This window comes from Neolamprologus multifasciatus, chromosome 4 (assembly GCF_963576455.1).
Source record: "Neolamprologus multifasciatus chromosome 4, fNeoMul1.2, whole genome shotgun sequence".
NCBI lineage: Eukaryota > Metazoa > Chordata > Actinopteri > Cichliformes > Cichlidae > Neolamprologus > Neolamprologus multifasciatus.
This window is the reverse complement of record NC_140442.1, coordinates 16,221,771-16,248,911: the sequence shown is the minus strand read 5'-3', so window position 1 is coordinate 16,248,911 and position 27,141 is coordinate 16,221,771. Positions and strand designations below refer to the sequence as shown.

The 27,141-nt window shown below is 42.6% G+C and overlaps 1 protein-coding gene across 5 annotated transcripts; it reads left to right on the top strand.

Moving 5' to 3' along the window:
- Nucleotides 1-67: 67 nt before the first annotated feature.
- Nucleotides 68-27,141, top strand: grid2ipa (glutamate receptor, ionotropic, delta 2 (Grid2) interacting protein, a). 5 transcript variants are annotated; one of them, XM_085156636.1, is made up of 23 exons: nucleotides 68-1,072; nucleotides 2,477-2,730; nucleotides 2,821-3,153; nucleotides 3,233-3,387; nucleotides 12,556-12,831; nucleotides 13,791-13,876; nucleotides 13,956-14,025; nucleotides 14,406-14,702; nucleotides 15,005-15,156; nucleotides 16,534-16,695; nucleotides 17,148-17,254; nucleotides 17,383-17,530; nucleotides 18,284-18,615; nucleotides 19,404-21,848; nucleotides 21,983-22,070; nucleotides 22,470-22,559; nucleotides 22,697-22,893; nucleotides 22,981-23,136; nucleotides 23,432-23,518; nucleotides 23,605-23,734; nucleotides 23,909-24,027; nucleotides 24,126-24,290; nucleotides 25,517-27,141. In XM_085156636.1, the coding sequence occupies exons 1-23, from the start codon at nucleotides 991-993 to the stop codon at nucleotides 25,595-25,597; spliced, it is 6,012 nt and encodes a 2,003-aa protein (XP_085012762.1). In that variant the 5' UTR covers nucleotides 68-990; the 3' UTR covers nucleotides 25,598-27,141. The 5 variants fall into 5 exon arrangements, with proteins under 5 accessions (XP_085012762.1, XP_085012764.1, XP_085012763.1 ...); XM_085156637.1 differs by lacking the exon at nucleotides 68-1,072 and adding an exon at nucleotides 1,083-1,410; XM_085156638.1 differs by lacking the exon at nucleotides 16,534-16,695.

Sequence of the window (27,141 nt, the reverse complement as noted above, 5' to 3'; positions counted from 1 at the left end):
GGAAAAACTCCTGATGCTTTTACTTTGTGCCTTTGCTGCTTGACTAAAATAATGTGTTGTTGGTCATTTTACTTTATGGTCTTAAATTAGTTCTTATTTCTTTGTTGTAGAAGTGTATATGTGGCTGTAGAGTGAACACCACCTGCCGTCTTGGGAATCCTACCTGTTTTGAAAGCATACACACCAGGCAGGTAAAGCACAGCATCCACTGCTGTAGCTCCTTTGTAGGAACATGAAAGCACTGCTGTTCTGTCACAATTCCTACAGAGACAAACTGGATCTATTAATCCATTAGCCCTGTGGTCTTGTGGCAAATTCACTGTGGATGATTGGCTTAGCCAAAAAAAAAAAACAACCACTGTTGTATTTGATGTGTGTATAACCTTGAGCCTATCTGTAGGCTCCATCTCTGTAACCAGTGCTCCAGTAGCAAGGTTAGCACAGATGCTATAATCAGAGACGTGTCCCTGGCTCATACTCTACAGTTTCTGGGTCATTCCTCAGCCCTCTGAGAGGGCCTCATGCACATGAGCTACAGAGGGAGACAGAGAGAGGCTGGGAGTGAGAGAGAGAAAGGTATTTATAGAAAAATGGGGCTTCGCTGTACCTTTTCTCGCAAAGAACCATTTCAGGACCAAGTGTGCATGTCCCAGTTTCCTGATCGTCAGCCACAGGGTTTGGACTGAGGCTGCTTCACCCAGGATGGAGAACCTGACTTTCAGACACTCTCCCTTCTCCTCCAGCCTCCACCACCACTGCCTCAGATTGCTACTTCTCTGAGAACAGGGGGAGGCACTGGCCTACGTAATCTCCAAATGTGACCTCTCAGGTACACTTGATTTACTTACGTGGGTAGAAGCCTTTGGAGGTAGTGAGCTGAGGTGAGGAGCAGCGTGAGGGTGTCCTGGGACACTCTTTGGCTGCATTGGCCCCCAAGCTGGGGGTGAAGATAGGCTGGCTGGAACGTGCCCTGCCGCAAGCCGGGCAAGGATGAGGCGTTTCCTGAGCAGAAAGGGCCGCTTCTCCCTGCGCCAGAGCAAGTCAGGAACTCGGAGTGCCTCCAAAGATTTCTGTAAGTCTATTTCTCAGAATGATAATTATTTTTATGCTATTCCCGAGGTGTTTCATCTAGTGGAAGTCAGATAAAGAGGGAAGCTTTAAAAGGACCTGGAGCTCAGATGTGTATCTGTGTCACAAGCCGGAGAGAAGAGGACAAGAAAGTCTCGATAGTGCTGCTTATGTTCTTGCAGGGAGAGAAGATTACGATTCACATCTCAGTAGTAGCGATTTTCCAGTCTGTTTTAAAGCCTTAATCAGCTACTGTTTGTTTCTGAGATCAAACTCTGTGGGTTTTTGAGTCTGTATATATGTATTATATTCACCGCCCTGAATATTCATCCCTGTGCTCTGGTAAGATCTGTTTGTTTTTTTTTATGTCTTCTTTTGAAGTAGAGTCTGACATTTTCAGATTACTTTACAAAAGCTTGCAGAGAATTTGCGCTTTTTAATTAGTCTTTTTTCTTTCTTTCTTTCTTTTTTCTGTGTTTTTACAAGACAAATCATTTGCAAGAAGAAAAACAATTCTTTGGTGCTGGTTGTTGCGATTGGTAAATATTTTTTAATGTGTTTTCCTATCCGGTTTTCTGCCTTGGGACCATGATGTCATAATTTATATTTTTCATGGAGTAGCGGCACTGGCTTGACTTGGCAAATTGATTGATCACTGTTTGATCAAATAACTTGCATCTAAGTTTTCAATCTTGGCCACATACATGACAACTATGTACAAATTAGCTGGTCCTAATAAGCAGCACTGTAATACAAATACAAATATGGATGCTGCAAAAGACAAGAACATAGACAAAGATTTTGGAACAAAATAAAAGCATCTGCACGTAAAATCAAAGTGCACTTAACAGTCCCAATAATGTCCTACATATATCTTCGATGCATTCGGATGGCTGTGGAAGACGAGTCATTCTACTGGGAGACCTACAGCAGCTTAATGAGGCCAGTGACCAGGGGAAGGCCGCTGGTTTGACATGTGGGCTAGATAGCAGCAGGCATAAATAACCTCCTTTGGTTTATTAAAAGTCAATCTTTCTAAAACAGAGAGAGTGCCTTGAAATTTTGCAGTTTCATTAAATAGACCAGTGCACCTGCTGCTACAGCTACAAGCAGCTCCATATCTCAGTTGGCCCATTTAAACAGTCGGTTTGACCTCTATTCTACAGCTCGCAACCACCTCCACTGTATTAGGAGCTTGGACCAGATTAGCAATGCTCTTTTTATGCTCTCAGAACATGCGATAAGCAGCAAAGCAGAGATGGTTTCACCCCTTCGTAAAGTGCCTATTGATATGACCATCTTTGAGTCTGAAGCTTTGCTCTGTTAATACCTAATTCCGCCCAAGAAATGTATAAATGAGCTATTTCTTTGCATCTCTCCAAGTTTTATTTCTCTCTCTGTTATCCAGACCTCGGCCTCCCAGCCACCAATCAGAACTGGCCAGAGGCATTTGGCTTCCGACTTGGAGGCACTGGGCCCAGCTATATCCTGTCTGTTGTAGAAGGCAGTAGTGCCTACCTGGCTGGCCTACAGCCCGGTGACCAGGTGGTGGACATAGAGGGCCAGGATGTGACCAACCTCAGCACACCGGCGCTGATCGCTCTGGCTCAGACCCTCAAGACGGTCCCACCGAGCATCGGGGTGGTGTCACGGATTGAACAGGTCAGCTGAAAGTCAATAACCCACATTTAGCTCTACAATGGTGAAGACGGTGCAAAGGTGGCAAACTTTATTCATTTTTTGCCCTCTCAGATTGACATCAACCCTGGCCCAGATGGCCGTTTTGGCTTCACCATTGTGGGAGACAGCCCTCTAATGGTTGAGGACTGCATGCCTAATGGTCCAGCTGGCCGCAGTGGCCTCAAGGCAGGGGACTATGTCATGGAGGTCAACGGCATTCCAGTGAAGCACCACGAAACAGCAGCCGCCATGATAAAAGCAGCTCAGGGACGACCTCTGCGTTTGGGTGTGCTCAGCATGGCTCGTCGACCCAAGCGGCTGAGCAGCAGCATGAGGGTGCTGTCACAGAGCGGGGATAGCGTCAGGGAGAGCCGGGCCCACAAGGCCATGGAGTTCAATAAAAAAGTAATTTTCTATCATTTTTCTGCATGTTTTGAATTGAAACTTAACATATTTAATGATGCCTTTTTTCTTTCTCTGTCAGGTGGAGGACGTGTTAGGAGAGGAGCCAGATGTGAAGGAACAGCTGTTTGAGGTGCTAAAGCAGTACGCTGCTGAGAGAGATGTGGAGAGCCTGGCTGAGGCCCTGCCTGATATTCTGATCACCGAGGAGCATCAGCAACTGATTGACAGTGTCAGGTAGCTATTCATTCACCCAGATATGCAATCAGAGAGAGACTTGGGAGTAAAACAAGCCTGACTAAATGCCATGTGCATCTTTCAAGAAGATTGGCTTCAATGATTTACTTCTTCTTATGCAGTGATTAACAACACTTTCTCAGAAACACGGGAGTTTCTTAAAACTGTTCCTCCCGTACTTAGATGTCCCTGGAATACCAATGAGGGGGAGACTCACAGTGCAACACAGTTCTGATCATTTTTTCATCTGGTTTCAGACAAAAGCCAAACCTGATATGATATTTAGTATTTAGACGTGGATTATAATCATCTCTTTCACTACTCCAAGCTGTATAAAATGCAAGCTCACGTACTCACATTTTATAGTCTTTACATTGGTTCCAATATGTTTCAGGAAATTCTTGTATTTACATACAGAGCACTAAACAGCCGGGTTTTTTTTTCTTATCTCAGCTTCTTACAAAATACACTGCTGCTCGCTGTCTTCACAGGCTCAGAATTTGTTAGTTGTTCCCCAGTTTACGGGGAATTTTATTGAATCATTATTATTCAGTTATTTTTAAAACACCTGTTTATTTCATCGTGTCTTACGGTGCCTTTTTATCGGCAATTATGGCACTTCATTTTCTTATTTATTTTATTGTTTTTGTGAACAGTGCTGTGTGACTGCTGTACCCTGCCTCTTGCTTGCTGACTGCTGGGATAGGCTTCACCCTGGTTGCAACCCTAAATTTGTTACATTGTTAAGAAGATATTTCGATGGCTCTGAAGCTTTGTGTGTGACTGGCTTGGTGCCATACTTAAGTGTAAAAGATTAACAAATCATAGGGACCCAGGTTTATTAACAGCATAGTGACACGTTCTAAGTAATCAACACTGCATCTTCAAGTGATCATGAACCTATTTTTGGGTCCAAAACAAAAATAGCTAAAATTACTGTTTCTGCTTGTAGATGGAGTTATAGTCATATTGGGTAAAGTTATACAGTATAACCTTATACAGCAACAACCAAGAAAAACCTAGTGAATTGCCATAGGAACCCCTGCTCTTTCAGCATTTTACTGTGTCAGGGACACGTCAAAACCACACATAAATAAGTTTCTGCTCTTGGGTGCTTGAATGTCACTCTTCTGTTTCCCCCCAGCTCAGGTATAGTATGCAAAAAGCGTATGATTAGAAGTGTGACCGCCGAATATTGCATTTCTTCCTTCTCAGCAATCATTGGAAAATCAAAACCCAAAACACAACACCGCTGCACACGCTTGCATTTCCGCTCTCTCTGTCTTTTCTGCTCACTTCACTCTCACTCTGGTTTTTTCTCGCTTGGTCTCTTTCTTTCCCACATCTCCCTGTCAGCTGTGATGCACTCTTTGATACGCGCACCAGTTTTTTGTGTGGATCACATTACTGGATGCTCTTTATTCCCTCCTCTGCATACAGCTCTTAGCTGCTACAGCCAGTTTGCTGCCGGTGGATGAGATTTTGCACACATAGTAACACACAGTGAAACATGCAGATGCTCAGTCTCCATCCACACAGTCGTGGCTTTGAAGTTCCATACTGGGAGACATTATGAGTTGCTGTCTCAGGTGAGTATCGAACAATTTGTCACGATTAATTTTCAGAGCGTTTTCAGCATGTAACTGGTCATCGAGTTTGCCTTCCTTTGGCATCTGTCGTGTGTGGTCATTTCTGATTGGTCATCAAGTAAACGGCACTGCTGTTAAAGCACTCTATGACAGCCGACTTGTTACAATCAATTAGTGATGAGTTTTCCCTGTGCCTCATTTTTTTGGGGGTGACGGATCTGTTCTACCTGCAGCTAAAAAACAAAGCTGCTGTCCGGCCATCTCAGTTTCATTTGAACACAGATGTCTGTCTCGCAGCACTGATGGCTCATTTCCATCCTTAGAAAGCTGCCTGGGAAAAACAAATGCTTTGCAATGTTTGTTGTCCACAGGAGAGCCATCAATTATGCATTAGCTGTACCCATAGAGGACTGAGGACTGTTGAGCTGTTTTTCTCACTTTCAGCAATAACTCTAACAATAATTGTCTGAGTCTGTCTTTAAAAAAATCAACTCTACCTTCTTTTACCCACAATTCCATACTGTAGTGCTGAATCAGGAATGCTATAACCTTGAAAGGATTTGATGTATATGTGCTACGTTCCACGCTTTTGTCTTTGTGTCTGCCTGTTATGTTGCCTACATGCTAAAAAAAAAAAAAGATTTGAAAGGGTTTTTTTGAGTTTGTAGTCTCAAGAAAGGCTAAAAATAAACTTTATATTCCACATTTAGAAGAAAGGTCTTTATGTTTCAGCTGAATCTTTAGTTTGTCTGTTTTGGGAGCCGTATGGAGTTGTGCTTCCAGGAGCTGTGCCTCAGGCGCTGTGTTGGTCGATGTAAACAGTTTCTGTGGACAATGAAATTTGTAATATGAATGCAATCTCTTCTTAGCTAATTTTGCTCAGACTTTCATGGTTCCCCATGAAAAAGCCCTCTGACTGCAGTTTATAGGCTTCACTTTCCAGTGAGCATCTTTTATTAAAACCATGAGGTTTACATTGCTCGTTTTGAGTGAAAAATCTCCAGATTAGAACAAGGTCCACAAAATTTAGTGCATGGTCCCCTCACAATGAATTGTCATAATTTCAGCTATTTGCTTGTGACCTTTCTTATAACTTCAGATGCATTTTGGTGCTAACTAGTAAACTGTGTTCCCCATTTATTGCATTTAACTTGTCAGCATGACGAAGCTATTCAGAGCTATTACCCTAGCCTGAATTTGCTGATACTGAATGCCTTTTTTGTCTAATTAAGTATACTGATTGTGCTATAACTCCTAATCGCAGTGATCTGAAAAGCTGTACTGGGAATCCAAGCTGCTGACTAAGGAATTAAGATGCCCGACAGCGAGATATACGATTATTAGTGTGCTCCGTCATGAGCCTGGTGCCTGTGTCGTCGTTCTGAGTGCGGAGAATCAAGTGTTTGCTCTCCTTCTGCCACCCAATCTGCCGGTCTGTGTCCCTCAATCACTGTTACTTACTACGACAGCCCTCACACACTCATGTACATGCATGAGTGTGTTACACACGAATGTGAGAACACTCCACCCACCCTTCCTCTGATAATGAGAGGTCTATGTCAGAGGATCTGATGTGTGCTTAACAGCTCATGAAACTATTTCTTTTGTCCGCCTTGCGAAAACTTGACCAGCTGGGCCACACGCTGCTCAGTCTGCTTCTGTCCCCATCGCTGATTCGCCTCCCCTCCTCCCAAAGGATGTGTTCTATTTTTAAGCAGCCTACTTCTTTTAATAAAGTCTCTCTTAGGTTTCTGGCGCACTTGCCAGTGTCAATTCTTAAATGCTGTAAAGCCCAGGGGTCAGCAAGTGCTTGACAATTGAAATTAGCGACAAGCTGGGAGTACCTATTAGCTCTTTTGTTCATGCGGTAGTGCAGTGTTTTGATAACTTGTGAGTATAGTGAAGTGTCAGCCTTTGTCTGACACTGCATCCATATATAGACTTCAAAGGTGTGAATTAATTAGACTTTCACATCCGTTTGTGTTTGAGTGCCAAAATGTTTTCAGCTTCTGCTTTATGAATCAGTCTTTTCTGGTAGTTTTTGCACCAGTTTGGATACTTTTCCTACCTAGCATACATGTAATGAATAGGGATGAATCACACAGTCACAACTGCCAAACTTCCTGCATGTTCACTTATGCACATTACAGTTTCATTGTGCTGACCTGCCTATGAAATTCCACTGGGGCTCCACACTCTTCTCCACTTCTCTCCTCTCTCCCTCCTCACTTACTCCTCTGTTCTTGTCATTCTTTCTTTCCTCCACTGAGGGAAGAGAAGATTTGTCACTCACTACCTCTCACTGCTGAATGATGGACAAGTCAATACTGAGGATTATCCTTTAACCGAGACCAAGAAGACAGCCCTGTGTTGACCTCGAGCCTTTGCTTCTGTCTTTTGGCGCCTGTGGAAGACGAGGATAAAGGATGGGAAGGCACAAAGAGTGCTCCCCCAAACATGAAGTTGGAGAAGAGCTAATGATGCTGCCTGAGGATGTTTTGGAGGTGTGGAAGGATTTAAACCACAGCCACTCTTATAGTTTGCTCCCTCCCTCTCTCTCATTTGGTCTCGTTCTTCATCTGGCTGCTTTCCGAGCCTGCAGCAGGCACCTTTGAGATCCAGGACACCTTTGCGTTTCTCATCTTTCTCTCCTTTCTCCTTTGTCCGGGAGAGTTGTTTGTTCAAAACTAGATGGGGACTAACTGAGACAGAGGGGAGGCATTTGCATTGCTTAACTGAGCTCAGACACTTCCTCAAAGCCCTGAAGAGCCATGGGAAGGGATAGGAGCCTTTCCAGACACTTTCGGTATGGCACTTTTTGTTTGATCTCAGAACAGTGTTCACTGTGCTTTGTGTTGTTGTGCTGAGCTGTATTTGAAGTTGCTGGAGCGCTGCTGTGCAACTATATCTGGTGGGCTTTTTATCAAGGTGTGTAATGATGATCAATTTTACACTTTGTGTTAGCATGTGAAAATGTCAAAACTAGAAATATCAGATTCCAGCTGGGATGAGAAAACCTCTAGATTTTAGCAAAACTCAGTTTGACATCTCCCAACAACCACTTTCGCATTTTCTTTTGGAGGCTTTTTAATTTCACTCTTTCTTTTAACTTTACCGTGTCACATAGTGTGAATCCTGTTTGCAGATTCATACTTGGCCCAGCTGTTAAATTAGCTGATCAGAAGTGGGTCTGATGATGATGATAATAATGGTTTTCTTGCACTGAGTTTCCCAGCTGATTGCAATTGTCATTCATCCCTCTGTGCATCATGTCCTTGATCCACCCCTCCCTCAGACCTAATTATAGATTTATCTCGCCCTCCTTATAATTGAGGGCATCCCAAGGCCTACATCCAGCTTCACTGGAGGGAAGCTTTGAAGTTTCTGCTCACTTGTTTTGGCTAGGCTAAACTTTTTTTCTTTTTTTTTTACAAAAAAGTAGAAGTTTCTTTGACGTAGGTCAGATCGTTTCAGCGGAGTTACAGTACAGGGATGTAGAGAGGGAGTAGAGGTGATGACAGCAAAAGAAACCAATAACTGACAGAATGAAATGTGATAAACGTGTAAAAACTGTCCCCATTCTGTTTTGTATTTCCCCCAACTCCGTTTGTCCGGGGAACCATGGTGATGTATGACTGTTTTTCAGGAAAGTTGAATGGCCTACATAGGGTGTAAGCGCAGAACATACAACTTCATTCCCAATAGTTATATGACCGTGGCCTAGAAAGAGCTCTAGTTTTCTGCCTTCTTTCTTTCCTAGTCTCATGACACTATCAGATTTTACAGCTCATGTCTTCATCAGTCAGACTTTATCAGTCTCTTTTCCGTTTTTTGCCGTTACTTCATCAGCTCCTGCTTGTCTGTCTTTCCTTTTCTTCCTACTTTTTCTTTCTTTGTCACTCACTCTGGCTTTCTGCTGGCTTGGATGGATACTGTTTTCTCTTATGTATTGGTGTTTATAACTGGAGCATGGTCCTTGGAATAGCAGTACCAAGCAATCTGGTGTTACAGAAGAACACATTGCTGGCCTCCAGGGAAGAGTTGACTTTTTGCTGCATGAATACACAGTGCACTTAATCATTGTCACCCTCATACACACCTTTTTGGGTTCATAATTAACATGAATTTAGGTGGATGAAGCATTACCTATGGAAGAATTTGTGTCACTGATAACACTGAGGAGGTTGTCCCAACATGCTACAGAAAGCAGTAAAAGGGAAAAGGAAGGTTTAGAAAATGGTAGTGAGACCTGCTATAATGTATGGTTTGGAGGTGGTGGCACTAAAAGAAAACAGGTAGGGAGAGTTGAAGATGCTCAGAAATTTTATTGGGGCTGTCCAGGAGAGAACAGGAATAGAAATGAGTACATCAGAGGGACAGCTCAGGTGGTGTGACTTGGAGACAAAATTAAAGAGGCAAGGGTGAGATGGTTTGGACAAATACACAGGAGGGATAGTGAATATATTGGACAAATGATGTTGAATAGAGACCTGCCAGGCAGGAGGAAAAGAGGAAGACCTCGTGGTTGTGGTGAAAGTGGACATGTATTTACTTGTTATTTTCTGGACTGGCACAATATGTTTTCTACAGTCTTTGAATCTTTTGTAAAGACTCTGTATTTCAGCTACATTTTCCAGATGAGCCTCAACACAAGTCTTCAACAATGTTCTGTGCATTAATAAACACTGTATCTGTGAAGTATGTGAAGAGAGCTTCTTTTGATAAAGTTAATGTGGGCCCGTGATTGCACTGTGGGGAACGCCACTTGGCATACTACACTGTTTGGTTACATGAAAAACCAATTATCTGATAGTCACTGAAGTAACTTTACCACCTCAACTCACTCACTCTCACTCATGTTTCCATTTTCCCTAATGATGGGTGTAACTGACAGTTATAAATCAGTTTTTGACATCAGTGAATAGAAAAAAAAATGTACAGCATTGCTTTATCTAGTGTGTCTTTCTTCAGTGAAACAAAGAAGGTTTGCATAAGAGTGATTATAATTAAGTGCATTGTGTATTCATGGGTTTGGTCTTATGTCAGTGAGACTGCAAGCATCCAGACTGCTTTTCCATTATTCAAGTTTAGGAAAAATACCCGATGATGCTGCAAGTCTGTCCATGGCTGGGTTAGACCACGAGAGTCATTAAGTGTTAATGAGGTTGAAAAACATACAGCGAATCAGCAGTTAGTTCCCATATGTATTTGTGAGTGTGTTTGAGTCAAGGTGGAATAATTTCTGTACCAGGAGACACTGTGGAAAAGCAAACTGTAATTTTGCAGTGCTTCTGGCGTTGTGCTCTTTGAGTTATGCTTGTAATATACGTACAAGTGTATTGCAGGTTTGTTCTTGTATAAATGTAATAAACCGTATGAAAGCTGCAGGTGGAACCAGTAAGCAAAATAAATGTCACAAGTCTTACCAACAGTACAAAACTAGAGACTGTATTAAACTGAGTGTTTTATTCTTGTGGATGATGAGCACTGGATGTTGGTAGTGGTTTAACATACAGCTTGGGAGTGCATGACCTCATTTATAGAAGTTTTAAAAGTCTCAGTCTGTATTTTTGGAACACCTGTGCATAGCTGGGTTTAGGATACCGATCAATGTGCAGTGTTCCAGGTTGGTTTTAATTAAAGCTATGGTCTGGTGTATATCAGTGTGCACTTGCAAAAACCTTTAAGTTTTAGTGAGTCATAACTTTGTGTTAATAATTCTCTAGAGAGTGAATATCTATATTCCCTCAGCTTTGCATCGTAAGATATTGGTATGAAGGCAACACACTACATAAGCAAGGATTTTTAAGAAACTACAAAACTAAGAATAATCTAATCTTTGCCTCCTAACGATATTCCCAAATGTACCTGTGACAGCTTTAAAATCCAAAGTGCGCCGCTGAGCCTTATTGCGATTTAAATCAGAATTTATGCTGTGTACATGGAGCCACACTGGAACTGGTGCACTCTGAAAAAACCAAAGCACTCTTTCCTGCTCTGCAACAGTGGAAGCACCCAGGAGATTCACGGTGAAGTTAGAGAGATAGAGAGAGTTGTGTTGAGAATCGAGGGAGCATCATTTTGTAGGCAGGATGGGGAGGAAGATATGCAAAAGAGAAAAGGTGGCGGGGAGGTGCGCGCGTATGTGTAACAGAGGAGCGCCCTATATTTAAAGAAGGAGCACACGATAAAACACTTTCCAAAACAGTTATTGGCAATATTTCTTCCATTTCTAGGTCACTTCTGTTGCTTTGTTATGCATTTTTCTTGTTCTTGCAGATAATTGGCCAAATATAAACCAGCAGACAGCACTAAGACTGCAAGAGAGTTTAATGGGACCAGACATTTCAAGCAATCTAAAAAGATCAGTGGCAAATGTCAGGTTTGGGTGTGAGTAGAAACCGTAAGAAAATGGTTCTTTATCTGTGGTTTAAAGCTGATGCTAAAGATCTTAACCCTTCAAAGCCTGAACCATGAAATAATTGTGAGAAAATTCAAATCTTTGGAAAATAGGGTGTTCTTCTGACAAATTAATAAATAAAATAAAATAAATTAATAAAATAATTTCCATATATCATAAATATATTTGCTATATTTGGCTAATTTTGTTAGCAATGTATTGCTTAAAAATGTATTGTGCAGTTTGGAAAAAATCAGGTTCATGATGTAGGCATTAAAGGGAGAAATTTGTATCAAATAAATAGCAGCAAGTTTTTTGATGCACGCAAAGCTTCTGAGAGGTTGTGCATCTGAAATACGAGCTCTCTTTGGCTTGATTCATTATTTGAAAAAGAAATTGCAACTCTGTTTTGTGATTTTTAATCTCTGTGCATGAAACATACAAAAGACCGGGGGAAACTGGGTGCACAACACACCCTTTAACACACTAAATTTAATGGCAAGTTGATGTGAGGGTTTGCTTTTCCTTTAAGAAGAAAAAAAACCCCACATTTGGAGTAGATGATGGGAGGGAAAAATAACAGTAGTAGGGGGGGGGGAATGAAGTGCTTTCTCCCAGAGGTGGCTCTGGCACTGAGCTTCCTCACATTTCGTATATTAGCAGTGAGCTGTCACTGATACTGAACACTTTTACCTGCAGCCGCTAATGTGACAGGATCACACAACAAAGCTCGTCTGTCGTCTCTTTCATTCTCTCGCTCACATGCAAACTCTCACGAAAATCACACACACACACACTCAGATGTTGGACCAGTTCTTTCTGCTTGCCTCGACACTCCCATGAGATGATACGGACTGAACTATTTTTAAGCCAATTAAGTGGATCCTGCTGTTGGAGCAATACGTAATCAGAACAAGAATCCCTCTGCAGTTTTGATACCTCGAACAACAGATGTTTTGAGACATTAGTATAAAGAATCTTGATTTTTGTTTGGAAGGTTTAGGGTGAAATACTGCTTGTTTTTATTATATATGATTCTGATCTCTTGTACAAATGTAAAAAAAAATTGCTGGGTACTGACTAAACACAAGAGAAGCTGAACTGGAAACTGCTCCTCCTTTGCTGTAAAAGCTTATCCGGTCTTTCTGGGGTTTGTTCTGATCCCACAATGTTTGTCAGGATCTTCATTCCCAAGAAGCACCGGGAGCGTTTTGACGAAGTGGTTTCCCAAAGCCTGATGAGCCGGCTGAAGGGGCGCAGCTTTAGTGACCCCAGCCGCAGCCACCTTCGCCGTAGCCGAAGCGAGGATCACCCCGAACGCCTTCTTGTCTCCACCCGCGCCAGCTCAGTGCCACGCACCCACGCAGAGGAAGGTGTGGTACCCCCTGCCCGAGGCATGCGCAAGACCACGTCACTCATAGCTGGCCACTCCAGTGGCACCACCACAAACTGCAGGTCTGTGTTAAGTAACAATGATTCTGGTTTTCCTTAAAGTTTATTTAGAGCAAAAAGAAAGAGGTGCACAAGTCCCACCTCTGCAAAAATATTGAGCAGTATAAGAAATTTGGATTTTTTCTGCTAACATTTAATCAGTTCCAGAGTGTGCTGGCTTCAGCTACACAGTGTATGTCATTTTTAGTCTTCAAGATGCCAGTTTCTTTAAATAACTGTCTGTCCTCCTGTGTTTGATCACTGCACCTTTCCAAAAAAAACCCCAAAACTGCCTGAACAGCAGTCTCTGTGTAAGCATGGAATTTATTTAAACTGGAACATGTAGGATTTCAGTGAAAAATAGACCCTTAAGTGGTAAAACCAGTGGCGACATAAACCTATTAGGACAGTCACGCCTGCTCTCTTTTCCTGCAGTGATGTCGTCTTTCGTCATGAATCGACGTCACTCGCTTTTCCACTCATATAAACTCATTTAAAGATTTAATGCTGAGAGGTGTTTGAAAAACACCTTTAAACATGATTTAAGCATCCTTTCACCTTCTGCTAAAGTTATGGGAGTAAACTGCCACAAGACACTCCCGATCTCCTCGTTATACAGCTCCCTGGGGACACATTGTCCATATTTAAGTAGGCTTGTTCATGCAGGATGTGAATTTAAAATAGTGTGCTGAATATGGAAGTCTGCTCAGCTTCATGGTATGTGACTCAAGGCTACATTCACTGAGCTTGACAATTAAAGAACTTTACCCCATTTATTGTAACAGTTTCTGTCCACTGGATGTTATTTTAATGATGTTTAAAAGTTTAAGAGGGCTTTCTTGTAACCTGTTTTCTAATATTTACTACAGTCGTGCTGATTTAGCCCCTGAATGTGATAGATTGTTTCAGGTGACCTGCTTTTCTTTTACAACAAAGGAGCTCTGAGTATGGTTGTTAACTGAAGCTTAAATTTGCTTCTTTAGGACAGTGAGAGTTTGCAAGGGCAACATGAGTTTTGGCTTCACTCTCAGAGGCCATGCTCCAGTGTGGATTGACTCCGTGATCCCTGGTAAGAATGAAGCAGATAATGGACTTCAATGTGAACTCCATATAGGTAAACTGTCTGTCATTCCTTCTCTGTTCTTCAGGAAGTCCTGCAGACAAAGCCGGTCTAAAACCGGGAGACCGCATCCTGTTTCTCAATGGACTGGACATGAGGTTGAACTGCACAAACTGCACATATTCTTTGCATGTTTTTGCATAAAACAGTGCAAATCCTAAAGCAATTTGCTTGTAAAGAAATAAAAAGAAGAAAAGTGATAGGAAGTTAGCATAAACATGTTGTTCTGGTCCCACTGTTAAATATATTTTTTCATTTGTAAAATTTGAAGCCTTTGAATTACAAGACTGAAGTAAGACAAAATATGACAAGAAAGTACCCCCCAAATCAACTTTTCATTCATTGGTTACTGGTTATTTGTGCACCACCAACATGACATAAGTAGTAGTGACATCACTAAATATTAAGTTTTAGCTTTTCTACTAAATAACTGGTAGAAATGCCTTTGACATCCTGGATACCATCTGTCCGCCTGCAGGACCTCCTCCCATGAAAAGGTAGTGTCCATGCTGCAGGGAAGCGGTGCCATGCCCACACTGGTAGTGGAGGATGGGCCGCCTACATTTACCCTTGCAGAGCAGGACCTTGCAGGAGGCGGCGTTTCTACAGAACGGGCCCGCTCTCCTGTGCTCAGCTCCCTCCAGTGGGTCGCAGAGATTCTGCCTCCCAGTATCAGGGTTCAGGGTCGCACCTTTGGGCAGCAGTTGGAGCACCTGCTGACCATTCAGGAGAGATACACAATCTGCAAAGCATTGGAGAACTTCTTCCAGCATAGGTAAGCAAAGCACAGGGAGAAAAGGAGAGTATGGATAGAGACCATAGATTGTGTACTGTATAAGGGGGAGACAGAGAAAGCTAGTGACTCAATAATATTGCTAGTAATATATTAATATGGTTATATTTTGCTCAGCTAGAAGCAAATTAAGTTGTGGGTTTGGATTTCAGTTCAGTTCAATAACTTGGGCCAACTACATAGATGATGGCCATACACCTGAGTTCCTGTTACCCTCTAATTCCTTTGACCTCTAACTGGACAGCCAGGTGATCTCTGTCCCGTTGCCTGTGCTTCAATGACAGGAATGTTGACACTCTGATCGTGGATGTGTTCCCAGTGCTGGACACTCCAGCAAAACAGGTGATCTGGCAGTTTGTTTACCAGCTGCTTACGTATGAAGAGCAAGAGCACTGCCAGAGCAAGATTTCACGTTTTCTTGGATACAAATCCCCAGGTAAGTGCACAAATTTGCTGTAGTTTACATTTTTATGACACTTGGTATTACATATGGATTATGAAAATGTGTTTGTGTGTGAGATGGAGACTCTTCTAATGAAACGGCAGTGTCCTTTGATGTGGTCTCACTTTTCACATACCTTCAAATGAAGCAGTGGAGACTGCCAGCAAGACCCATTGTAGCCAACCTTTGCATGGAGGAAGTGGAAAGTAAAGCTCTTGGCTCTTTCACAGAGACGGCACCTAGCCACTGGTACAGATACATCAGTGACACCTGGGTCAAAATCAAAACTCAAGAAGTCAAAGCCTTCACAAGTTCCCCAGGGAAGATGCAAAGTTAATACAAAGATAATAATTTAATGTTTCTGGCTGTGCTGTTGTATTACGGAGGATGGAAGCCTCAACATTGAAGTTTACTGGAAGCCCACACACACAGACCAGTACCTACTCTTTGACTCCCACCACCCTCTGGAACACAAACTTGGGGTGATCGGGACAAATCGGGCAGAAAAAGTTCCCTTGAAGCACAACATCCCAGTGTACTTTAGACCCAACCACACACTCAGACAAAAACTGGTTCATCCCAAGGACAAAACTCCCAAACACAAGCTAAACAATGTAGTGTATGCTGTGCAGTGCAGCGAGGAGTGCTCAGACCCCTACATTGGAGAACCCAAGCAGCTGCTCCATAAACACATCGCACAGCATAGAAGAGCCACCTTGACAGGACAAGATTCATCTGTACATCTGCACCTAAAGGACAAAGGTCACTCTTTTGAGGATGCCAGTGTTCACATTTTGGACCGAGAAGACGAGTAAAAGAGGTCATCTATGTCCGCTGTGAATCACCATCTTTGAACAGAGGTGATGCTTATGACACCAACTGTCAGCCACCTACAATGCATTTTTGAGATTCCATCTAAGGCAGCTTAACCCCCATTCACATCTTGTGTCAGGTGATCTCAACAGGTCATATGATAGGAAGGCTGAGAATCGATACGCCACTCACTGTGGCTTCATTCGAAGCCTCTGGTAGCAATGACTCATGGCATGGCTTGGCTCATGTTACGATGCATAATGACCACCTCCTCAGAGACAGTTTCCCAATTTTTCCAATTTGTGGCACTCACCGTCTTTTGGTTTAAGAACTAAAGAAGCTTCTTGAACATCTCCAAACAACTTCGACTTCGTTTCAAGCTCTTAGGACTACTATGACCAGGATGACTGAGAATCTGCAGAGACGTATGTCCTGACGATAATCACGGGTCATTTTTGGGGATCTTAAATAGAATCGCTAGTTCGGTGAAATGCAATCAACCCAGGTGCTGCAGCCCCTTACACTCCTGCATTGCCAATACATGTGTGTGTGTTCCAGTTCCACCTCCACCACCACCACCTCCCCCTCCTCCGGAGCCCGAGGTTGTCCCTGAGCCCCACCGCCGTAGCAGTTCCATGAGGGTGACAGGGACCACGTACAGGAGCAGTGTGAGGGGACGTAGCTCTGATGACCTGGTCATTGGTACACACTTGGGCATGGGTACTGAACTTTACTGTCTCTGTCATCATCAGCAGCAACATTAACACCCCGACCACCTCGGCACGCTTGACTCCTATCACGATCATGACGCCATTAGCACTGATATTGTTGTCATTGTGCCTGTCCACACGGTCCTGTTTAAATTTACTTATTGATCAGAATTAAGTTTTCTTCAAGTTTCTTTTATATGAAAAGTTTTATTGAAATCACTACATGCTTTTACATTTGCATATTTAATGTATTATTTAATGTATTTAACATGATCCCATGCAGTCATGTAGTAGCATCAGTCTAAATCCAGTATATCTCTTTGCTGATCTCACTCACTCTGCTCACTAACTCACAAGCCACCCAAAGCCCAAATACTAACAACACATGCAAAGCTGGAATCTATATTTGGGTCTATCTCACTCATAAGAGTCTAAGTTCTTCCAATGGTTGTGTTATCATAGGCCACCGTGCAGAGCCATTACTGGAGACGGGGATGAGGCTAGCTCCAGGAGAGAGACAGTCAGGGGACGGTACCTCTCTCCCTGAAACTCCCAACAACCTCACTAATGTACGTAGCCATGCCCATTTTAATGAGACAAGATGCATATAATAATGGCAATTAAAGAGTTAGAATAAGAATTCTCAAACCAGTATATATATATTTATATATTCGTCTGCACATTTTCACCATGTAAGCTGTCAGCAGTGTACGCTGAACTGGAGAACATGTATTCAGCCAAGAGGTCCAAGTCTCTGAAGAGTCGCCCGCCTCCTGCCCCTGAGAGTTTGCTGGATCTGGACCCTCCGTCACGCACGGCATCCCCTACGATACACCTTAACACAGGTAGCTGATTGTAGACGTTTGCGTTTGGAGCTGGAGTGGGATCTTACTCTAATACACAAAATCTCCATCTGTCTGTACATCATGAAAACCTCCTTTATGATCAGGAGCTGAGCACCCAAACCTGACACACAGGTACATCTTAGAGCCCTGAAATTTCTTATCTGTGAAACATATTATTTGGGCGTTGTCACGTTACTTAGCAACCACCTAGGTAACGTGTGTGTGTGTGTGTGTGTGTGTGTGTGTGTGTGTGGGTTAAAAGAACAGATTTGTTTTCCTGCTGTACATAAATACACAGCAGAGCAGAGGTTTAAGACAAATACAAAATTTAATCTCCTCAAAAAATTATTTTCCCGAGGGCTAATTTATCTTTTTTTATGACCCACTCAGAGCAGTCATCACAAATTAAATCTGGATCACACTGGGTTAGGCTCTGACGATTTAAAATTTTTACATCAGTAACAAAGTGCTGTCATCGAACACTGAGCTGCATACATATTTGGTGATGGTGGATGTGGAACTAGAAAACACGCCATTAAGTACACCTGTCAGTCAAAAATTAGATTTCTCTGATAGTAATGTAATTACTGCATGTAATATGAACACGAGAATCATTACTTGTATTTGTTCTCATAATTCACTGACTGCAAGGTATCATTAAAGAGACATTTCTTTTAACTGCTACATTTAAACATAATTAAGAAAGCCAAGATTCTGCTGTCATCATTACAATGTATCATTTCCTTGTCTTAGGTAGCCGCAAAGGCCCTTCATCCCATACATCCTGGCCGGAGCCTCTCCCCAGCCCCCCACAATCCCAGTTCTACCCATCAGGGTTAACAAGCCAGACCAGTGGGGAGTCCAACCCTTACATCAGCCTTGACAGTCCCCCTCCCTCACCTCCAGAACCCCCTGACTACCCGTCTAGCCCCCCTGCTCACCGCAGCAGCAAGCGCCGTTACACCTTCTCCAAACCGCCTCGCTCTGAAGACACAGACCGCTTTCTGGATGCACTGAGCGAGCAGCTGGGACAGAGGGTGGCAATTGTCGATGACTTCTTGACTCCTGAAAATGACTATGAAGAGGTAGAATCACATTAACACTGCACCAATTTTGCAAAGCACTGAAATGAAATTATCATCAAGTAACTGTTTAGCTACTGGGAAAACTGTTTAACTTTTCACAGTAATCAAAACTCCTTTAATTTCTACAAGGTGCTTTATGCAGTAAAATAAAATGCCTGTTAAATCCTTTGTGACCACAAAGCACAGGACACACAAAGACATTGTTCTGTGTTTGTAATAAAAGATGCTGGGACATGTTTCCCCAGTTTGTTTAATATAAGATTTCAACAGTTTACCAGTTTAGAGTCTCTCTTGTTGTATAGGGTCAATCTGTCTCATGCCTCTGCCTCCTGTTTTGGAGTAGGTTATCTGCTTATATTTTTATTTTTGCAGTACAACATGTCATATTTGCTCAATCCAGCATGAAAGACGAATAAAATTTGTCTTTTCTTTATTTTTGTGACTAAGAATTGCATGTTTTAAAGGGTTCTATGTGCTTTATTTTACAGTATTATGAAATTATCTTTGACCAGAATAGTGAATTTCTGTTGTTTCTGTGACTTCAAACAACATCATAAAGCATAAAGCATGTTGTTAACCTGACAAATAAATCTTTAAATGAAAGAGCATGTAAAGGATTTAAAAACCTAACTACAGCATTTGCATTGAAATACATTGAGGAGGTTGTAGAGAACCTGCTTACACATTTATGTATTTTATTTCTGGTTAACTCTTGTAATTTGACAAATGTACCAAAAAAATCCACTTTGGCATTAGGTCTAATGAAGTGTAATTGGTGTTAATGCCAGGATGTTGTGCAGATGGGCTTCCCAGATGAAGAGGATGAGGATAATGAAGACGATTTGGTGGTGGATGAAGAAGAAAGTGGAGGATTTGTCGCTCCAGAGCTCAGCAGCCCGAGTGATGTCCAGAGCAGCAGTGGAGAAGAAAATGCCTCATCTCTGACCTACTCATCTTCCTCTGATCACATTCCCCCACCCCCCATGACCCCTCCTCCACCCCCACCAGTCCAGTTCAATGATCCACCTCCGCCTCCTCCGCCCCCAGCACCTGCACAGAGTCAACCGCAGCACCAACAGCAGCAGCAACAGCAGCAGCAACTAAGCTACACTCCCGAACACTCCCCAAGAACATATGTGCCCATCCGCCGGAAATCCGGCCCTCCTCCCCCACCTCCTCCCCGCAGTAATCCACCACCTAAACGCCACTCCTTGCATAAAGTCCTCCCTACAAGGGAAGACCTACAGGTGCATGCTACCATACAAGAGCTAAAAGCCTACCAAGAGCAACAAGCCTACCAGGAAAGGCAAGCCTATGAGGAGCAACAGGCGTATAAGGAGAGGCAGGCATATGAAGAGCAAAAAGCCTTTGAAGAACAACAACTCCTGCAAGAGCAGCAGGCCTTGCAGGAACAACAAGCTTATCAGGAGAAAATGTTCAAAGAGAGACAGGCTTATGAAGAGCAGAAGGCATTCGAGGAGCAAAAAGCTTTTGAAGAGCAACAGTTGTACCAAGAACAACAGGCCTACCAAGAAAGACAAGCGTACGAGCAGCGTCAAGCCTACCAGGAGCAAAAAGCATATGAACAGCGTCAAGCCTACAAGGAACAAAAAGCATTCGAGGAGCTTCAAGCCTACAAGGAGCAAAAAGCATTCGAGGAGCTTCAAGCCTACCAGGAACAAAAGGCCTATGAGGAGCAAAAAGCCTATGAGGAGCGACAAGCCTATAAGGAGCAGCAAGCGTATCAAGAGCAACAGCTGCACCAGATCTACCAGAGCCACCACTCGATGCCTGCCCAGCCAACGCAGCAGAAAGCCCATTCACCTCTTCCTCTTCAGTCCTTACCTCCTCTTCCCTCTCCAGACTCCGTCCATCACCATGCAAACCACCCTCTTTACATGATGCGCCAAGCACAGCAGCAGCAGGCCCACCAGACTCATCATCACCGACGTCTGTCCCGTTCTGCGCCTCCCCCACACCAGCCGTCACCCCAACCAACAGGCCATCCCAGCCAACAAGGTCAGTACGTAGAGGGCATCTACCAAAGTCATCAGAGTGTAAGACCCCAGCCCCACCATTCCTCAACTGAGATGCTCCACCAGATGCACCAAGCCCCGGCTCATCATTCCTCAACTGAGGTGCTGCACCATTTGCAGCAATCCCAGGCCCACCACTCATCTGCTGAGATGCTTCAACAAATGCAGCAAGTCCATGCCCACTACTCATCATCAGAAGTGCTCCACCAAATGCACAAATCCAAGGCCCATCATTCGTCAACAGAGCTCCTGCACCAGGCACAACAGATGCAGCAAATACAGCCTCTCCACTCCTCCACCGAACTTCTCCACCAAGCCCACCAGATGCATCGAGGACAGCCCCACCATTCCTCAACTGAGCTGCTCCATCAAATTCATAAACCCCAGGCGCACCACTCCTCTACAGAGCTTCTTCATCAGGCCCATCAAATGCACCAACCCAAGCCCCATCACTCCTCCACAGAGCTTCTGCATCAAACCCAGCAAGAGCCTGCATCCCTCCCAGTTCAGCTAAATCGGGATGGCCACTCCCATCAGAGCAGGAGAAGTCTAAAGGGCCATCATCAAACTGAAGTGTCGGTGCAGGGGAGGCACCAAGAGCAGCAGATCCACCAAACCCACCACCCCCAGCCCACAAAACCCTCCCCCCAGAGACCCCACTCTATCCAGCAGACGCACCACCATTCCAGCACTCCTCAGATCCACCACATCCATCACATGACCCCACAGCCACCTCCTCAGGACTACCAGCACCAGATTCACGTCATCCACCCTCCCCAGCAGCCTCACAGGCCCCAGCCCCTTCTCTCCACCTTTCAACCCCTGCAGCCACACCAACCCACCCTCTCCACTTTTCAGCCACTGCCTCAACACCCCCAGTCACAGCACCAAGTCCAGTCCTCCACCCAAACTGCCCGCCCACAGTCACAGCCCTCGCATCATTTGCTGCAATCTCAACACCAGTCACAATCCCAGCCTCACCATAAACAATCCCACAGCCAGCCCCAGTCCCTCCCCCACTCTCTTTCTGACCCCACGGAGCACCTAGAGCCCCCACCACCTCCTCCTCTCCCCCCACCCTGCTCCCCTCCACCTCTACCAAGACCTAGTCTGTCCAGAATGGACTCCAACCATATGAGTGTAAAGAGGCTGCGCTGGGAGCAGGTGGAAAACTCAGAAGGGACAATATGGGGACAGGTGAGTTCTGATTGGAAGCCAAAGCTTCTCAAAGTGCCACCGAGTTTAGATTTAGAATTCTAAATGTAAAATATTTTGCAAAACTATAACATTTAGACCTTTTTTAAACAAAAAAAAAATTGTGTTTCTAACAGTTGGGAGCAAATTCTGACTATGAAAAACTGCATGACATGGTGAAGTATCTGGATCTGGAGCTGCACTTTGGAACACAGAAGAGCGCCAGTGAGTATAAGGGGCTGTGTGCCTAACTGGAGTGCTTTTATCTGTGTGCACAGCTAAATATTCATAAGAGTTAGGGAAGCCCAGTATAAAGAGTGAAAAATACTTTGATTAGTGATTCATTTGATGGGAAGACAACATTATACCTTAACATATCAGGTTTTTAGATGTCTTTAATCACAGTCCAAGGATACAGAGATGAATTTTTAAACAAAGAACGAGGCAGCTTCCTCTTTGGGTTGAAGGACCTTGGCTTGATCTGTCATTGTACTCTATATAATTTGCCTCTAAGAAATCAATGTAAGCTATGTAAAAGGAAAATTTAGACTAAATCTGTTTGTCCAGTCTCTCTCACCTACCTTTCTAAATTTTGGCATTTAACTTCCCCGGTCAATTTTTTAGTGCCTGCCCCAGAACCATCCCCTCAGCTAGAAACCTTCAAGAAGAAAGATGTTATAGAAATTCTGTCCCATAAGAAAGCTTACAATGCCTGTGAGTATGACTGCCTTTAATAAAAATGTTTCAAATGTCATTTGTAATTAAGATGTCAAGATGAAAGTTAGAAACCATAGTTGTAGCTCTGTGAATCAGAGTTAAGTACTTTGATGATGATTATCTTCTGCTTCTAGCCATCCTGATAGCACACCTGAAGCTGTCTCCAGGGGAACTGCGTCAGATTTTGATGAACATGGCCACAGACAGGCTGGAGCCAGCCCACATTAAACAGCTGCTACTATATGCCCCTGATGCAGAGGAGGTCAAAAAATATGAAGAGTATAGACAGGACCCCAGCAAACTAAGCGAGCCAGATCAGTTTGTGCTGCAGGTACAGTTCTGGTTTACCGTTACTGGGCTACTTTTGAGTTTCATTGATCTTGCATTTATCTTGATCTGCCTGTTGTGCATATATCAGATGTTATCAGTACCGGAGTACCAGACCCGCCTCCAGTGCCTCCTCTTCAAGTGTTCTCTTCAGGAGAAGACAGAGGAGCTGAAAGGAGCATATGACTGTATTTACAACGCCTCCATGGAGCTGAAGACCAGCAAGAAGCTAGCTAAGATACTAGAGGTAGCCCTTATGTTCAGAAAGATTATGTCACTGTAGATTAGAAACACATGAAAATACCACATACTTTTTTGACTAGTCTGTGATATACTGATAAGAGACAGAGTCACTGTAGAAGCAAAGAAGGACATTCGTTAAATTATGTCTTTTTTGTGTGAAAGAAGAAGAAAAGAAGATGAAAAATTAAATTACGGGAGCAAAAAAATTACACTCATAAACTAGGGGTGAAAATTAACGATCAAGATAAATTACTGTTGATACAATAACAGATCTGTTTACTAATTTGTGCCCTGTTTAGTTTGTGTTGGCGATGGGGAACTACTTGAATAACAGCCAGCCTAAAACCAACAAAACTACAGGCTTTAAGATCAACTTCCTTACAGAGGTACACCGAATGATATTTAACATATTATGGAGTATTTATGTATGGGCTTGCATGTGCATTTTATGACTCCACAATATCGCGTGCAGCTGAGCACAACTAAAACAGTGGACGGGAAGTCAACATTTCTGCATATCCTGGTTAAATCGTTATGTCAACATTTCCCGGATGTGTTGGACTTTTCCAAAGATCTTACGATGGTTCCACTTGCAGCAAAAGGTAGATACATACATTTGCCTTTTAACATTCGTTGAGAGTGCCAAAAATGTACTGGCACGATTGACAAATTTAAGTGGTTGTTTTCATTTTGGCTACATCTGCTTTTTGTCTCTGAGCATCTTTTTCCTCTTGCCTCTGGTTTCCTATGTTGCACGCACGCACACCTGCTTTTAGTAAACCAGAGGAACATCACCTCCGATCTGAATGACCTTCATACCACAATCCAGGAGATTCGCTCAGCTTGTCAGAAGATGCCTGCGTCCTCTGAGGACCGCTTTGCCGTTGTCATGAGTGTATCCTTAAAACCCCCCCACTGGGGCCAGGGGACAAAGAAAACACTATGTAGTAAATAAGATTAAACATTTTTGTGCCTTAACTCTATGGTGTTAAGAATTTCCTGGAAAACAGTCATCCTGCAATCCAGTCTCTGGAGTCTCTCCAACAGAGAGCCATGGAAGAATTCAGCAAGACTGCCTCCTACTTTGGAGAAGACGGCAAAGCCACAAATACCGAGGCCTTCTTTGGTATCTTTGCCGAATTCATAAACAAGTTTGAGGTGAGCAGGAAATATTGAGCCATTCTTCATTCAAATGATTATCTTTGTTGCGTCTGCAGCATATTTCCTTTGTAGTTCCCTCCCAGCCGTCTCAGTTGCTTTTGCTCAACTGCTTGTGATGCATAACCTAAAAGGTTGCAGATAAACAGTTGCACTGTGTTATCATCTGATGACTGCCTCATTACTTGCTATATTTTCTGCTTTGCCAGTGTTTTTATTTTTAGAGAGGGCCGTGCATTCTGTTTAGTAATGAGCACTGTCTGCATTAAATCAAAAAAGCACTCTGCTAGGTTACAGCACTGATAATGAGCTTCATGATGTAAACTAGCAGCGCCACTTTGTAAACACTCAGCATTCATTAACGTGTTCCAGCCCGCCAGACGTTTGATATTGGAGGTTTTAGATGCTATACTTTAAATTTTAAAAAAGCAGAGTTTTGAAAAATGTAACACTGTTTTGCATATTTCTATCATTTGCATTTAGTGTTCAATATGTTAAGTGCAGCAGCTTTTTGCTTTTCCTTTTTCCTCTGTTGCTTTTTCTTTTTGAGCTTTGCTGTGCTTGTGTTTTTCAAACTTATCTAACTTTCTTTTAACTAATCTTTTTTTTTTTTTTTTTTACATCTATTTATTAACATTTCTATGTAGTGTGTAGACCCCATGAATAAAAGTACAGGGCTACACCTCTTTGTCTATGATTTCAGGTGTATAAAATCAAGTACCTGCCCATACCGTCTGCTTTTTATAAACATCACTGGGATAAGTCAGTTCATGAAGTTTCTCCCCTCCCAGATATTCCACAATCAACTCTAAGAGGTGTTATTGAAAAGTGGAGGTGTTTAAGAACCACAGCAGCTCAGCTACAAAGGGGCAGACCACATAAAGTTAAGAGCAGAGTCAACCAGTGCAACCTCCATCATTAACATCAGCCAAAAACTGTGCACCTGGAGCTTAATGGCATAGGTTTCCATGGCTGAGCACCTCCTGCAGGTGTACTGTACACGTGGCCCAGTACTTTTGTCCATATAAGGCACCCACAACGACTGTCACAAAAAATAAAAATATATATCTAGAAATATTACATATTTCAATAAGCAGGATGCATGCAACAAAGCAGTAGGTTAGAAGAACTAAAAATAATACTACATGGAAAAAACAAAAGATGTATATAAAAGTAAATTAAAAGAAAATCCTGCATCATCTTTTTTCTGCATTTCTTTGCCACAGAGAGCTCTGAGTGATCAGCAAGTTGCTGAAATCCCAAAAAGCCCCAGGAGTCCACGAATGGCCTCCCCGCTGGCCTGGTAACACACATGCACGTGTGGAGATTACAACATGCAGTTGTTCATACAGAACAAAGTATACCCAAGTACACAAACATCCTATATACATATACTAGTATATAAATACATTAACATACAAGCACATAAACCACACATCACAATACCAAGCAAAAAAAAACAAGTTAGATGAAGGGAAAAGCAGAAGCATTGGCATCAAAGACAGATAATGTAGCTTTAGACCAGTGTTGTACTATATTATATGTATCTTCAATGATGACGACCAGTCAGTAGACTGCAACCTTGTTTAACCTTCAGGATAACTCTGCTGTTTGATAGTCGCTCAGTAACATCGCATAGTTTAAGTAATGTTTCTCTAAGCCCTCTAAGTTTAGGTCATTGAGCACCTGCATAGTGCGGTATGACAATGATTTAATAAAATCTTTGTGGCATAACCACGATTAAGACATAGATCCAAAGATAGATATTTAATTTAAATATATTCACACTCGTTGGTTCAGATGAAAGTACAAAAGCAGTTTTTGAATTAGTTTGACCTTTTTAAGGTGCCCACCGCACTGAATGTAACCTAAATTCTTTACTAAGTGATGCTTGTTTTCTTAAGTAAGTCCTCAGCTTAGGATGCATTCTTTGCAGCACTCCTTTAGTTTCAGTGGAATTTTCCATTTTCTACCATGCCAGCTGTGGTGGTAAGATTTTTTTTTTTGTATTGCTGTTGTATAATGCTTAATTCCTGACCCTACCAACTTGTGTATATGAATCATTGGCTCAAAGTCACTGTTGGTGGAATTTTCCATCTCAAACCGTGCCAATATACCAGTAGGATTTATTTCTTTTTTGGATTGTTCATTTTGTTTCTGCATTGCTCCTATATAATGCTTTACTTCTTATCCTACCAACATGTACGTATATAAAGGTGTCACTGGCTCCAGTCTCGAAGACACTGATAACAGATTGCCGAAGTGGGATTATGTGGATCTTACAGCGGGCACTGTGCAATAAATGAATGTTTAACTGTAGTCCACTGTTTGGTGTTATATCTATTAAAGTGTAAATAGGGATTATATTGTGCGTGTGGACTGTACATAATAAGCCAGAATATGAAGAAAACATACACTACAATTTATAAAGCACTTTGTTACTTTAATGTATTACCAAGTATTTCTTTTACTGAATGTGTGATATGATGGGACCATAGAGTTATACCACTGAGAGGGCGAAATATCATATCGTGTAGCAGCATTTGATATCATTTTCACACACAACTAATAATGCAGTATACCAGCTGTTCAGATATTCCAGTGCTTTGTAAAAACTGAAGCTTATAGCTAATATTTTTTGAAATCATAAGACAAATTATTACGGTAACAGTCATGTGTGCAGTCAGTAAAACCTTTGTTTTCTAATGGTATAAGTTGTAATGTTCTGGCTAAAGTACAGAATGTAAACCTCTAAGGCATTGGCGTTCATTTAAGGCCTACTAAGTGTTAAGTCTGTGTTTTGTATTGTAATCTAAATCTGACAAATATAAAGAGCTGTGTGAGATCCACA